This window comes from Panulirus ornatus, chromosome 9, assembly GCF_036320965.1.
Source record: "Panulirus ornatus isolate Po-2019 chromosome 9, ASM3632096v1, whole genome shotgun sequence".
In the NCBI taxonomy this organism is placed as follows: Eukaryota; Metazoa; Arthropoda; class Malacostraca; order Decapoda; family Palinuridae; genus Panulirus; species Panulirus ornatus.
In genome coordinates this window covers 32615243-32631059 of record NC_092232.1, presented here as the reverse complement: position 1 = coordinate 32631059, position 15817 = coordinate 32615243, and the positions used below count along the sequence as shown (strand labels likewise).

General features: G+C 40.0%; 1 protein-coding gene across 1 annotated transcript in view; it reads right to left on the bottom strand.

Moving 5' to 3' along the window:
- Positions 1 to 15817, bottom strand: part of Usf (upstream transcription factor usf) — a 148243-nt gene that overhangs the window by 66131 nt on the left and 66295 nt on the right. Inside the window, exon 2 of the mRNA XM_071664990.1 lies at positions 7301 to 7440. Within this exon, the coding sequence (XP_071521091.1) occupies positions 7301 to 7440 (140 nt within the window). The remainder of the gene's footprint in view (positions 1 to 7300; positions 7441 to 15817) is intronic.

The following is a 15817-nucleotide window of genomic DNA, read 5'->3' as shown; positions in this document are numbered from 1 at the left end:
TTACTGTAGGGAGATGAAAATCCACAAAGTCAAAAGGCACAAGTACAAACACTAATTAATAGGCTGAGGAAAGCTTAGCATCATCGCTCTAGTTTTACTGTAGGGAGATGAAAATCCACAAAGTCAAAAGGCACAAGTACAAACACTAATTAATAGGCTGAGGAAAGCTTAGCATCATCGCTCTAGTTTTACTGTAGGGAGATGAAAATCCACAAAGTCAAAAGGCACAAGTACAAACACTAATTAATAGGCTGAGGAAAGCTTAGCATCATCGCTCTAGTTTTACTGTAGGGAGATGAAAATCCACAAAGTCAAAAGGCACAAGTACAAACACTAATTAATAGGCTGAGGAAAGCTTAGCATCATCGCTCTAGTTTTACTGTAGGGAGATGAAAATCCACAAAGTCAAAAGGCACAAGTACAAACACTAATTAATAGGCTGAGGAAAGCTTAGCATCATCGCTCTAGTTTTACTGTAGGGAGATGAAAATCCACAAAGTCAAAAGGCACAAGTACAAACACTAATTAATAGGCTGAGGAAAGCTTAGCATCATCGCTCTAGTTTTACTGTAGGGAGATGAAAATCCACAAAGTCAAAAGGCACAAGTACAAACACTAATTAATAGGCTGAGGAAAGCTTAGCATCATCGCTCTAGTTTTACTGTAGGGAGATGAAAATCCACAAAGTCAAAAGGCACAAGTACAAACACTAATTAATAGGCTGAGGAAAGCTTAGCATCATCGCTCTAGTTTTACTGTAGGGAGATGAAAATCCACAAAGTCAAAAGGCACAAGTACAAACACTAATTAATAGGCTGAGGAAAGCTTAGCATCATCGCTCTAGTTTTACTGTAGGGAGATGAAAATCCACAAAGTCAAAAGGCACAAGTACAAACACTAATTAATAGGCTGAGGAAAGCTTAGCATCATCGCTCTAGTTTTACTGTAGGGAGATGAAAATCCACAAAGTCAAAAGGCACAAGTACAAACACTAATTAATAGGCTGAGGAAAGCTTAGCATCATCGCTCTAGTTTTACTGTAGGGAGATGAAAATCCACAAAGTCAAAAGGGTCAGCAGGGTCAAGGGACAAGTTGGATAATAAGTCTGAAGGAAGAGAAATTAGAGGAACTGGAGTGAAGTAAAAGTTCTGGGAGCATTGAAGAATAAGTGGAATGACAGAACATTATCAGGGAGGACAAAACGGGTATGAAGGAATAGTAGCCCCAACAATATATTTCATGAGGTATGGATTGTGTGGAGGAGGGTGGATGTGTTGGAAATGAAATGTTTGATGACAATGTATGGTGTGCGGTGGTTAGGTCAAGTAGGTTTTGAAAGGGTAAGAGAGATGTGTGGTAACATAAAGTGTTGTTGAGAGAGAGGAAGAGGGTTTGCTGAAATAGTTTGGACACATGGAGAGAACGAGTGAGGAAAGGTTGATAAAAAAAGGATATATGTGTCAGAAGTGGAGGAAACAAGGAGTGGGAGACCAAATTGGAGGTGAAAGGATGGAGTGAAAAAGATTTTATGTGATTGGGGCCTGAACATGCAGGAGGGTGAAAGATGTACATGGAATAGACTAAATTGGAACGATGTGGTACAGTGGGGTTGACATGCTGTCAATGGACCAACCAGGGTATGTGAAGCATCTAGAGTAAACCATGGAAAGGTTGGTGGGGTCTCAATGCGGAGAGGGAGCTATGGTTTCCATGCATTACACAACAGCAAGAAAATGGATGTGAGTGAACGTGGCTTTTCATCATATGCTTCCTCACTGATGCTGGGGATAGTGACGCTGTTTCCTGTGGGGCGGGGTGGTGGAAGGAATGGATAAAGGCAAGCAAATATATATCTATTTATTTATCATACATAATCACTGTTTCCTGCATCAGCGAGGTAGCGCCAGGAAATAGATGAAGAATGGCCCACCCACTCATACACACACACACACATTCTCTCCATGTGACCAAACCACTTCAAAACACCCTCTTCTGCTCTCTCAACCACACTCTTTTTATTGACCAAACCACTTCAAAACACCCTCCTCTGCTCTCTCAACCACACTCTTTTTATTACCACACATCTCTCTTACCCTATTATTACTTACTCGATCAAACCACCTCACACCACATACTGTCCTCAAATATCTCATTTCCAGCACATCCACCCTCCTCTGCACAACTCTATCCATAGCCCACGCCTCGCAACCATATAACATTGATGGAACCACTATTCCTTCAAACATACCCATTTTTGCTTTCCAAGATAATGTTCTCCACTTCCACACATTCTTCAATGCTCTCAGAACTTTCGCCCCCTCCCCCACCCTATGATTCACTTCCACTTCCATGGTTCCATTCGCTGCCAAATCCACTCCCAGATATCTAAAACACTTCACTTCCTCAAGTTTGTCTCCATTCAAATTTACCTCCCAGTTGACTTGTCCCTCTACCCTACTGTACCTAATAACCTTGCTCTTATTCACATTTACTCTCAGCTTTCTTCTTTCACACACTTTACCAAACTCAGTCACCAGCTTCTGCAGTTTCTCACACGAATCAGCCACCAGCGCTGTATCATCAATGAACAACAACTGACTCACTTCCCAAGCTCTCTCATCCACAACAAACTGCATTCTTGCCCCTTTCCAAAACTCTTGCATTCACCTCCCTAACCACCCCATCCATAAACAAATTAAACAACCATGGAGACATCACACACCCCTGCCGCAAACCTACATTCACTGAGAACCAATCACTTTCCTCTCTTCCTACACGTACACATGCCTTACATCCTCGATAAAAACTTTTCACTGCCTCTAACAACTTGCCTCCCACACCGTATATTCTTAATACCTTCCACAGAGCATCTCCATCAACTCTATCATATGCCTTCTTCAGTCCTTCACCTAACCTAACCTTAACCATGTAATGATCTGATAACCCATCTGCTGCCTCACAGCACATTCACATCCAAGAGTCTCTTTTGCAAGCCAATCATCAAGTAAATAATCCAACAATGCTCACTTACCATCTCTCCTACACAACCACATATGTTCAGCCCTCTTTCAAAACCAGGCATTTCCAAGTACTAGCACTTTTTTAGCAAACAACTCTGCAAGCTATTCATCATTTTCATTCACATTAGTTATACCCAGTAACTCTAATTACATACTCAATCACCTCATTTCACACTCTCACATTCAAATTAATCATCATTGATTCCCAATTCCTCACAACATAATTGCTGATACTCACTCAGCTTCCCCTTAATCACTCCCCTTTCTTCCTCCCTCCTCTCACATCCATATGCATAAAGACTAATAACTACACACCTCTTGTAATCCACTTTCATTTTAACCCAAAACAAAGGCTCAATTCCTTAAATTTCTTTCACATACTTCCATAACCCCTACTTCAGCAGAAGTGCTACTCCTTCCTCTGTTCTCATCTTAACAGTAACATCTGACTTTACCCTTAGACATTTCCCAAACATTCTTCCCCTTTTGCCTAGAGTTCTGTTGCACTCACAGCCAACACATCTAGATCCCTCTCCTTAAATATCCTTCCTATCTCTCCCTTCTTCTCATCTTGGTTACATCCACACACATTCAAGGAGGATGAGAACTCCTCACTTAGCTCCTCCTGCTTCAACTTTTGTAAATTTATCCACGAAATGGAGGGTTTTCAGCTCCTGCTCCTCCCTCTTACAGTTGCCTTTGAGAACATCCAGGGAATACATCAGACATAATCTTTCTCCATATCCTCAGTGATAGATCAATAAAATGATGACTACAGTCTGTGCCAAAAGTTAGGTCATTTGCTGAAAAAAAAGAAATTCTTTATGGTAAAAAAAAGCTTACAAAACAAACTCCACCCTTTCAAACATAATCAATACTTTGTTGTATTCCCCCTCCTCTTAACACAGTCCTGTAGCCTGCTGGGAATGCTGTAAGCAGGATTCTTGAGTAGGTCTGGGGAAAAAGTAACTCATAACTGCTCAACTGCTGCCTTAATCTTTGATACAAAAGATATATCCATAACACATAACAATGGGCAACAAGTTTTAAATTGGGTTTTGGGCAGGGTTGTTTCCTGGCCAGTCCATAAAATATTTCACCTCACCATCATTCAGCCACGGTGCAATGGAACTAGCAGTGTGGCAGGGAGTTCCATCATGCATAAATTTTTTTTGCCTCTGCACTCTTAAATGAATCAGGTTAACAGTCAATAATCAGATTTAGTACACTACCTGGTTCCTTTCACATTCTTGGGTAAATTTACCAAACTAATAACACCACAGTAGCTGAAACAGTCACAAACTATTAGAAAAGTAGGGTGTTTTATTGTCTTTTCTATGTGCTGTGGCATATGTAGGGTGGGGTGGCCTGTATGCCCTCCCTCTGTTGTCTCCTGGCCTGTACATCTTCCATCTGGTGTTTCCAGTCACAGTGGCCTGTATGCCCACCCTCTGGTGTCTCCTGGCCTGAACACCCTCCATCTGGTGTTTCCAGTCCCAAAAAATGTTGACTCATCACTCCATAACATGATTCTCCAAGTTTCCTGATCCCAAGCATTATTTTTCCTCCAAAAGTTCACTCATTTATCCTTTCGTGTGGCTGTCAATTGAAGTTTTTGTAGCATATGAAAAATATGAAATCCCATCTCATTAAGTAACTTCTGAACAATAGAGACACATGAGCAAATTAGGGCTCTTCTGCCTAAATTCATTTGCTGTCAGGCATAAGCAAGCCTAAACTTGTTATGCAGTCACTTTGAGGGTCATAAGACACATCAATCTTGGCCTTCCAGACTTGGAAAGAGGAGCAGGCAAAACAGACTTCCCTAATCCCATAAACTGCCTCACCAAACATTGAACACTTCACAGGCAGACACCTGTTTCCTCAGCAATATATTTCAACTTATACTCTGCTTTGTAGAAAGCTATCACTGCTGCAATGTCATCCTTTGCTGTAAATTCTTCGGGCAAAATGGAATAGGACAAGAGCTAGGTAACTGAGGACAAAATAGAGAAATAGAAATACCCAACACATGGAAATAAACAAAACAGACATGAGCCTTATGGATGCTAAACACAAACTGATGGTTATGACACATGAAATAATCCATGCAATAATGAGAGTCAACAGCCCTCTCACACCTTAACTTTTGGCACAGGTTGTAATAATACATAATACATGAAAGTAATATGTGAATGAAGTGGAATCCTTATTATATATCACAGCACATAAAACTTAAATTTCAAAGGTCGAGAAGGAAAACATCACTGTGCATGCCGACATATATTTGACTGAACTTTTGTAATATGTTCCAATATCAGTCTTCCTGACACTAAAGAGTCATGTTTTTTTAATATCTGGTCATCTTTCATGCAACCTATCAAACTCAATACTTATATTTTTTTTTTTTGGCTTTGTTGCTGTCTCCCGTGTTTGCGAGGTAGCGCAAGGAAACGGACGAAAGAAATGGCCCAACCCACCCCCATACACATGTATATACATACATGTCCACACACGCAAATATACATACCCATACATCTCAATGTACACATACATATACACACACAGACACATACATATATACACATGCACACAATTCACACTGTCTGCCTTTATTCATTCCCATCGCCACCTCGCCACACATGGAATAACATCATGTGTGCGAGGTAGCGCTAGGAAAAGACAACAAAGGCCCCATTCGTTCACACTCAGTCTCTAGCTGTCATGCAATAATGCCCGAAACCACAGCTCCCTTTCCACATCCAGGCCCCACACAACTTTCCATGGTTTACCCCAGACACTTCACATGCCCTGATTCAATCCATTGACAGCACGTCGACCCCGGTTTACCACATCGATCCAATTCACTCTATTCCTTGCCCGCCTTTCACCCTCCTGCATGTTCAGGCCCTGATCACTCAAAATCTTTTTCACTCCATCTTTCCACCTCCAATTTGGTCTCCCACTTCTCCTCGTTCCTTCCACCTCCGACACATATATCCTCTTGGTCAATCTTTCCTCACTCATTCTCTTATATTTTTATACTGGAAAATTTCCCAAACATTTAGTTCATGTTTTTAGTAAAATAGGTGTGTCCACTCTTTAACATGTCTAATGAGGTACTTCAGGCTGAAGATTAGTAGCTAGTGACAAATGAAAACTAATGAAAGAAAAGAGAACCATCCTCATTCAAATCAGCATGGGAAATTTATAAAAAAAAAAAGTACATCTGTATCACATAAAGGTGATCTCCACTGCAGATATCGATCAAATCCAATACCAGTACAGGCTCAAATCAGTGGGTACTTGCTTACATGTGGATATCACTTCTAACTATGGCATGCAGAGTATGCATAACGTAGTATCAGAGGTTGCTATATACCTCATTAAACTGAATAATACAGGAAAATTTCAAACTGTGTTGACCTGAGCATTCTTTAAAACAAAAAATTTTCTAAAAGTAAAGACTGCAGTCAAATAATATTGAGTATTCCAAAGGCCACAAGTATACCTTCTTCATAACATGAATAAATCTCCTATATGTGTCACTCCCTGCGAAATCTCAAAAAGTGTTCCTATTTCTTTATATGTGCCACGAAAATTTGGCCCATATGTCTAGTTCAAGATGATACACTGATTTCTTTGTTTGGTAAGCCAGGTGACTAGAATCTGTTGGAAGTACTGGCTACCATATGAAGAGCAACCAAAAGATAAGTAATGCATATGGACCATGCTTTCAATTCTTCATCATTTTCTTTTTTCTTTGGATATATTCATGGCTAAGTTCAAAAATTCTTGTTAAAAGAAGATGAATTCAAAAATTCCTGTTATTGAATTGCATCTCAACATAACAATAATGGTTAGCAAAAGTAATGTGGTTTAGTTATTTCCCAAGCTGTATATTTCAGCAAAGCATATTGCAATAAATTCTATTGAGAAAGTCTTCATTCAGGGCAAATCCCAATGCATTTACATAACACAAAATACACAGGATCAATTTAATTGTTGCATAACACTTATCCAAGAAGCCTCAAGCAATTTAGCATAATACTGCAAATTACAAAGTAAAAGGTGATATGGTGTTTGGTCAAATGATCTTCAGATAATGCATACTGAATATCAATTCCCTCTATGGCAACTATCTAGCAATGTAATAATTCTGACTGTTATTACATAGTCTGAGCCAGCTTAAAGAACTCCAAGAATACACTAAGTGAATGTTTAGAATAGTGTCAATACAATTTTCTACAAGAAACATTACAAGGGGTACAAAGTTTACCTGTGTGTTCAGATTCAGGTCGAAGAGCAAAACCAGGAGTAAGAATAGGTGAACCAGTGTCCCTCACACCACTATCGTCAATGGCCAATCGCTGGGCGAGAGTAACCTTCTCGTCCTCACAATCACAGTCCTTGTCCCCACTGTAAGAAGACAGGACCAGTTACTCCGTGGTCCCAAATAACATTTTTGTTCCATTAGCAACAATAATCAGGTAGCAACAAAATCAATAAAGGGGTTCTAGACTTACAAACTGACTACCTTCCTAGACCATGTTCATAAACTGAATTGTTCATGTTGGAAAATATGAAGAAATTATAATTCGCATAAAATTAGAGTGAATACCCATACCTGATTGTAATATTATATTGAATATTGTATTCTAAAGCATAAATAGTTAATTGAACAACACTAAAAGAAAAAAGATGCACATTTAAGTAGTTCAGCAGTTCACAGGTATGAGCAACTGACTATGTTGGAGATTTTTTTCTAAACCCTGGCCTCCCACAAAAGCAAACTGCTATACTTATGGTCAAACTGACTGATGCGGTGGAAGATATGAAAGGGCCTCCTTCCATGAACAAAGCTGCAACCACAGGAAAAAGACCATACACATGTAAGGAGGGCAAGACTAGCCCTTACCCTGACAGGGGTAGAATGAAAGACAAAAAGTTAACTCAAAAAGGGAACTTTAACCTACAGTTTGTGTTACAGGATACAATATCTCAAGATTTGCTCTGACTAATTAAGGCAAACCAAGAAAGCAGCCTATAAGAAGCACTTGGAGGTGCACTTGCCATACTAGACTTCACATTGGGATTAGGAACAAAAATGCTTCCCCCAAACTTAGTAATACTACATTCTTTGGTCTTAGTTTACAAAGGAAGCTGACCTAAAAGGTTGCCAAGATGTTGATATGAAGCCATGAAAGGTAAACAACAAATCAAAAATAAAGGAAACCTACTAAGGCTTCTCCTTAGACCAAAGAATGAGGCTCCCAAAGGTTACTTATCTCTTCATGAATAGTGACAGGTAATCAATTTAGTTTTCCAAAAGAAAATGTACCACGGTTGACAATAACTGTATACTGTTATTTTGATTCCATGAAATTCCAAGCGAAGTCACTAATCATCAGTAAATAAAGAAGTGAAAGAAAATAAGATGCCTTGATTTTTCCTCTCGGCTCTCTTCTTGGAGCTCCTCTCTGTGTACCTACAAGAGATGTCTGTCATATAATACAGGATATAAACTGGGAGACAGAAAATGATAAACCATATTCTCATAAGAACCCAAGCATATCATCGCTACAGGATATAAACTGGGAGACAGAAAATGATAAACCATATCCTCATAAGAACCCAAGCATATCATCGCTACATTCATTCCCAATATGGTACTTAAAGGCAAACACCTGAAGCATGTTGGAGATGAGAAGGCCTTGGAAGTGAGTCAGTTGTTGTTCAACAATGATACAGCAATGGTGGCTGATTCAAGTGAGAAACTGCATTAGGTGGTGACTAAGTTTAGAAGAGTGTGTGAAAGGAGAAAGTTGAGAGTAAATGTGAATAAGAGCAAGGTTATTAGGTTCAGCAAGGTTGAGGGACAAGTTATTGGGAGGTAAGTTTCCAATGAGAAAAACTGGAGGTGTTTTAGACATCTGGGAGTGGATTTGACAGCAAACAGAAACATGGAACTGGAAGTAAGTCATAGGGTTGGGGAAGAGGTGAAGGTTCTGGCAACAATGAAGAATGTGTGGAAAGAAGGAATACTATCTCAAAGAGCAACAGTGGTTATGTTTGAAGGAATAATAGTTCCAATACTAAATGGTGCAAGGCATGGGCTATAGATAGGGTTGTGCATAAGGGGTGGATATGTTGGAAATGAATTGTTTGAGGACAAGATGTGGTGTGAGGTGGTTTGATCTAATAAGTAACGAAAGGTTAAGAGAGATATGTGGAAATAACAAGTGTGGTTTAGACAGCAGATGACGGTGTGTTGAAATGGTTTGGACATATGAACAGAATGAGTGAGAAAAGATTGACAAAGAGGATATATGTGCTACAACTGGAGGGAACAAAAAGAAGCAGGAGATCAAACAGGAAATGGAAGGATGGAGGGAAAAATATTTTTAGTGATTGGGGAATGAACACACAGGAAGGTGAAAGGCATGCACAGAATAATGTGAATTGGAACAATGTGGTATACTGGGGTCAACATGCCATCAATGGACGGAACCAAGGCATGTGAAATGCTCAGGATAAACCAAGGAGAGGTGTATAGGGAGCTGTGATTTCAGTGCATTATGCATGAAAGCTCATGTACGGATGTAAGCGAATGTGGCCTTTCTATGTCTGTTTCCTGGCGCTACCTCAGTGACACAGGGGATGGTGGTGCTGTTTCCTGTGAGGTGAGGTGATGTCAGGAATGAATGAAGGCAAGCAAGTATGAATATGTGCATGTGTATATACGTATATGCATACAGGTGTATATGTATACTACATATATACATATACATACACATGTACATATTTATACTCTGTATTTATATACAGTCCCGGCAAAAAACTGGCATGCCCTACTTACACTGCAACACAACATATAAAAATATCAATAAACAAGATAAAACAGGAACTTGGTAACAAATGCTCCAAGCTACTGAAGGTATCCATGGTCAAGGTTGTCCAACATATCCTAGATGGTGGCCTGGAGCTTAGGAATGCTGGATGTATTCCATCCACACAACTGACTTTATACATGATCAAAAGTCTTTAATAGGGTTAAAGTCAGGTGAGTTACCTAGCCAATCCTAAATGTATACCACACCACAAAATGCAAACCAGTCACAGTGATTTAGCAGTGTGGCATGGAGCACCATCTTCCATAAAAATATCACAACCACTCTTCTCAAAACAGGTAATTCATCACACAACAGCTCCAGATATTGATTCTGATCTATAGTCACATTTTGAGGTGATAATACAAGATTTCCAACACCATTATAGCCAAAAGCCCCCCAAACCATTAGTGAGTCTGGAAGTTTTACAGGTGCCTGATTGTACTTAGGGTCAAACAGGTCACTAACTGGCCTCCGGCACACTTTGCCTCTACGGCTGCCAGTAACATTAAATGTAGCCTCACCAGACCACAACGCTTTCTCCCACTTTTCATCATCCAACTGCAAATATTTCTTGGCAGATACAGGTCTATTCTTCCACTGGGAGTTTGTCAGAAGTGGTTTCTTGCAAGGCATACACAGCTTTGAATTTCAAGTCATCATGAAGCCAGCTACGAATAATATGTAGCCTAGGATTGTCTTCCTTTATCGTTGCGCTGAAATACGTGGATTCTTCTCTGCATTATGTTGGATAATCTTCAGAGTGTGTTGTGAATAGATACAAGGTCATCCACGTCACCTCTTCTGAGTAGGAATGTCAATAACACCACTGTCAATGAAGTGCTTCATCTGTTTTAGCACAATTCGTAGTGCCAGCCCTGTAGTCTCTGCTATTTCTTTATTACATTTCCCTGCCTTGTACAAAGGTACAATAGCAGCAGTATCCTCTTTGGACAAGTCCTTAGGGCCAGGCATTGCAGCACAAACCCATCACAAAGCACACATGGTAGGGTAAAATAAGCAGATGTTAGGGGGACAACAGAAAAAACATTAACCCAGTAAATTATGGTCCAGACAGACTGACCGCCACCTGTTGCTACGCCGGGGGTCCCCAACTCCCCACCAACGTCAAAGAGCTGCCCCAGTATTTTTCGCCATTTCAGAGTCATGTCTTGAGGGTACAATGCACATGGGTGAAAAATATTGGCACACACCCTATCATGCCAATTTTGTCTGCCAGGCCTGTATATATATATGTGCATGAATGTGAGAAGATGCGTCTTTTCATCTGTATCCCGGCACTAACTCATTAATGCGGGATATGGCAATTCAAGTATAATAATAAATAATAATCAGAGAGAGGAGAGAGAGTGAGAGAGAGGGGAGAGAGACCACATGAATGAGATGACCATCATTAGGGCCTCAGTTAGCCACACTGTCTCAGCTAACAAAAGAAAAATCAAATACAAGCTCTCCCCTACTTACAACCCTCCATACATACGACTGGAGAAAGATTATAAATCAAAAAAACAAAAATGATAAAATATGAACTAAAGAATCTTAAATAAAAGGTAATAGAAACAACAGAATCATATAATAAAGCTGGTAAAAAAAAAGATAAGCATGATACAAAATTGAGTAGGATAAAAGAGTGCTGTACAGGTATACGAATTCTACAGGCATCCATTTTGAGATCCAAACAGTCAGTCAAAACAGAACTTGGATATATGTCGAGGAAGGGCTGTGTTCACTTTTGTAACCCTTGCTTTTTTACAAGCACCTCACCTACAGGCACACATATACTGGATATTCTAACTAACCAATCAACAACACTCTTACCCCTTTCTTGAGAAATTCAACTATAACCCCATTCACTCCAACCACTTTGCCACACTCTATCTCATGCAAGGTTGTCATCTCCTCTCATCATCAAACCACTTTCCACAACTCTCACTTCACATACCACATCTGCCACCTTATCATATAACGCATGCAAAATACTCATTCCATCTTTTATTCACCTCATTCCTGCCTGTTCCCTACTACCCCATCTGCTCCCTTCACTGATCTTCCTGTTTGTTTTACTGTTCACATCACACTATTTCCCTCCTTCTAAAACATTTTCTTATTCATCCTGAAGTTTGCTGATGCTATCTCACCACAACTCTCACATTCCTTTTTCAGCCACTGAACCTTCTCGACCTCCTCCTGCTTCCTCTTATACTTCTCCTATTCATTAGCACTCATTACCATCAGGTAATGCACAAGCAACTCTAATAATTTTTTCATTGACAACTTCCTCATCCTACCACTCACTATACCCTTTCACACATTCCAGTATCCCATATTATGCATGCCACACACTTCTCTCCGAAATGTAAAAACCATTTCCCTATGTACATCCCATTCCTCACCCTCCCCCCTACTTATGTTTACTCTCATCTTTTGCAATTCTTTACCCACTTCAGCCACTTTTCCAAGCCCACTCACGTTCTTCACCCTCTTCTCATTGTTACCATTTCTGTGTTGAAGAGGGAGGGAAAGAGGGAAGGAGGTTGTGGTGGTGGTGAAGGAGGGTGTGGTGGCCTGGGCAGAAGGGCATGGTGGTGGTGAAAGAGGTTGTGGTGGCCTAGGTAGAAGGGCATGGTGGTGGTGGTGTGGTGGTGGTGAGGGTGGGTGTGGTAGCTAAGGATGGAGGGAGTGCTGGTAGTGGTAGAGGAGGGTGTGGTGGCTCAGGTGGGAGAGCAAAGTTGTGGTGAGGGAGAGTATAGTAGCCCACAGCAAGAGTGAGCTGACAAGGGTCTAAATTTTTTAGCATCTATCAAGCATTAAGCAAGGTCAACGGAACAGAAAAGTGAAGAGGCATGAATCATTAGACGTTTGAACCTGGGATGACAGATCCATGGTTTAGAATGTGTGACACTGCTATAGTGATAACATTCTAATTCCTACCTCTAGCACTATTAGTCATCTAAGGAGCCAAATGACTTAACCCTTTAATCAAACCTCAATTAGATCTAAGTAGCCAGGTAAAGAGGATATATGCAAATCTACAAGCTGTGCTTCCGCACCAACAATCAAATTTCAGCTGATGTATGGAGGTGGTACAAATGCCTAAGATCTCCTGATACAAATTAAACAAAAGTTCTTCAGTTACCCTTCAACCATGAAGTGGGGAAGATGTTACAGCAGACTGTATTGTGTACAAGACATAGCGAAGTATTTGCTCCATAGCGATACGGAAATTAGTGACCCAAATGATAATTCATATTAGACAAAATTCTATTTTATAGTGATAACAAAATCCAAATACACCAAAACACTATAAGAATGAGGTGGTAATAACTGAGACTTGTCAACACCATAATGTGCAACTAAATGCAGTTCCAGAAGAATGCTTCCACCAAAAGTTATTTTTTCTTCATGGGAATATTGAGGCCTATTTCACTTTTCTGTTGTTTTTATTCTTGTACATTCTTTCATATCATAAAAGCAAAAGTGTACTTCCCTTAACTTGAAAAACCTTGCTCAAGGTGTTAAAAGCCTCCAAAACAGCCAACACAAGGGGGATGGGATGGTTAAGGGAAGGTGTAGGAAGCACACGAGTCATTATACCAGAATAAAAACTATTACTTGTTCCAATGACTTAACCAACAGAAACGATCCACTATTACCTCATAAATGCCAATATCAAGGAAAAAGGGGATAAACTATTATGTATACAAGATGGCTGAAAACCCAGGCAGATGTGAAGCGGAACATAGTATAGACAGACTAACACATCATGTACCAAACATCAGGTTCAATTGGCTATCCAGCCACTACAATCTACCTCCATTAACTTATTGACATTTTTGAGAGAAAGTCACAAGATTATTTACTTACCACTGTAAGTAGAAATATACTGACAGAAATGACATGCACTCTGCAAGCATTAACTGCCTAGGACACCAAAACCACTCCCCTTCAAGCTAGTGTCCATAAAAAAAAAACTGTCTGCCCAAATATATTTTCAAAGGCAATACAAGGATAAAGTCTACTGTGGGTACAAGCACAAGACATTCTTAGAGCGAACTCATCACACATCAGATAGCTGAGACAAAGGTTACTCGTGGTGTGAGCTCCAGCAACCTGCCTTGGTGTCTCATAAACCAACTATGAGGCTGAGGCTAGGCGGCACATCCAGTTGCCACAAAATCCAAAAAAGTTATCCGAAAGCATGGTACAATAAATGTTATAAAAGAAGGCGAGTCTAGCATTGTGTATATCCAGTGCTAATGTGTGGGGTCAAAAACTGACTTGTGAACTGCCAATGAAAACAGTGAATGGGTTAATCAATGTGAAAGTAGCTGACACTTGAGAAATATACTAGTATTACTTTGGTCTGCTTTTGGGGACAACTTGGAGTGGGTGCTTGTGAGAAGGATGAGCAGTTGCACAAACAGAAACTCTGTCTCTCTTCATGCAGAAAAATAATCACCAAGCAGCTGACATTTATGATAGATATAAACTAACAGCTGAGATTTATAGTACTGTACTCTATATACATACCAACATTAATATGGTCTACTGCCGAACACTACATATTTTGTTAGTCTATGATGTTCAACCATGGGTGTATCTAGTATATTTTTGATTAAAGGACTGAAAGTCAGATATATCTCAGCTGCTTGGGGAGAATGAGTGAGGATTTCACAAATTCTGCTGATTTTCCATAAGTATTCAACCTACTTTTATGTTAATGAACCATATTTTCCCTGATATTCATACTTCTTACCTTATTGCCTAACATCACATACAATGACAGAAATCATGCTCCTCCACTACTTCACTCTCTACATACTGTACGACAACTACAAAATAAAATCACCCAAAATCCAAAGTTAATGGTAAAATGGAGTTTAACTGGACTTTTACCCTCAACTTGAATACTACCAGTCATTGCAAAAGTAGGTGGAACAATCATCAAAATCAACAAAACTTGGGAAAATCTCACCTAACTTCCCCGAACAACTGAAGCTGACTTTATTTCTAATGTCATTCTGAAAAGTATATGATTGATTTCGTCCCATGTTTACATTCAGCTACTAGCAGATTTGTCTGTCCAGATTATTTCCTTCCTCCCACTGTAGACAGCCACTTCCAGCAAACAAACTTAATAGAACTTTCATTTTCATACCTGTTCAATATTTCCTGCAGAGTGAGGCAGTGCCAGGAACAGATGAAGAATGGTCTTATGTGAACCACATCCACTCTCTAGTTGTCATGTAAAATAATCTAGACCAAAGCCCCCATCCAAAGCCAAGCCCCACAGACCTGACTTAGGCCACTAACTACACCACACTAATTCACTCAATACAGTGCATGCCTCACATCCTCAAACATGTTCAAGCCCTCATCACTCAAAGCATGCACTCCAATCTTTCACCTCCTCCTCCGTTTCCCTATCAATCTATAAACATCTCTCATGCCCATTCCCTCAAGAACTCCCATCAAGGAGGTGGCCACAAGAAAAGGGCTTAATCTTGTCTGTCTTTACATGCCTCCCTCACATATACCATTCCACTCATTCCTCTCCCTCCAGCCCTATTTTACTCTTCCCCATGACAAATGTGGTCTTCCTCTCACACCAACCCCCTTTAATCTTATTATAATACAACCTTCATGTAAACTCTCCATCTTCCATTTCTTCCACATGCCCACTCTACAGTTCATTCCCTACCATACAATATTACAACACACACCCCTCATTTCTTTCTTCACTCTATCTAGTCATACCACATGCTCCTCTCAATTGCCTCATTTCCACAACCTGGATTCTTGACCTATGTGACTCATTTCATGTCCATGTTTTGGCTGCAGAAGTCGGGGTCAGGAGGAAAATGCTTCCATTAAACCTTCTTCAC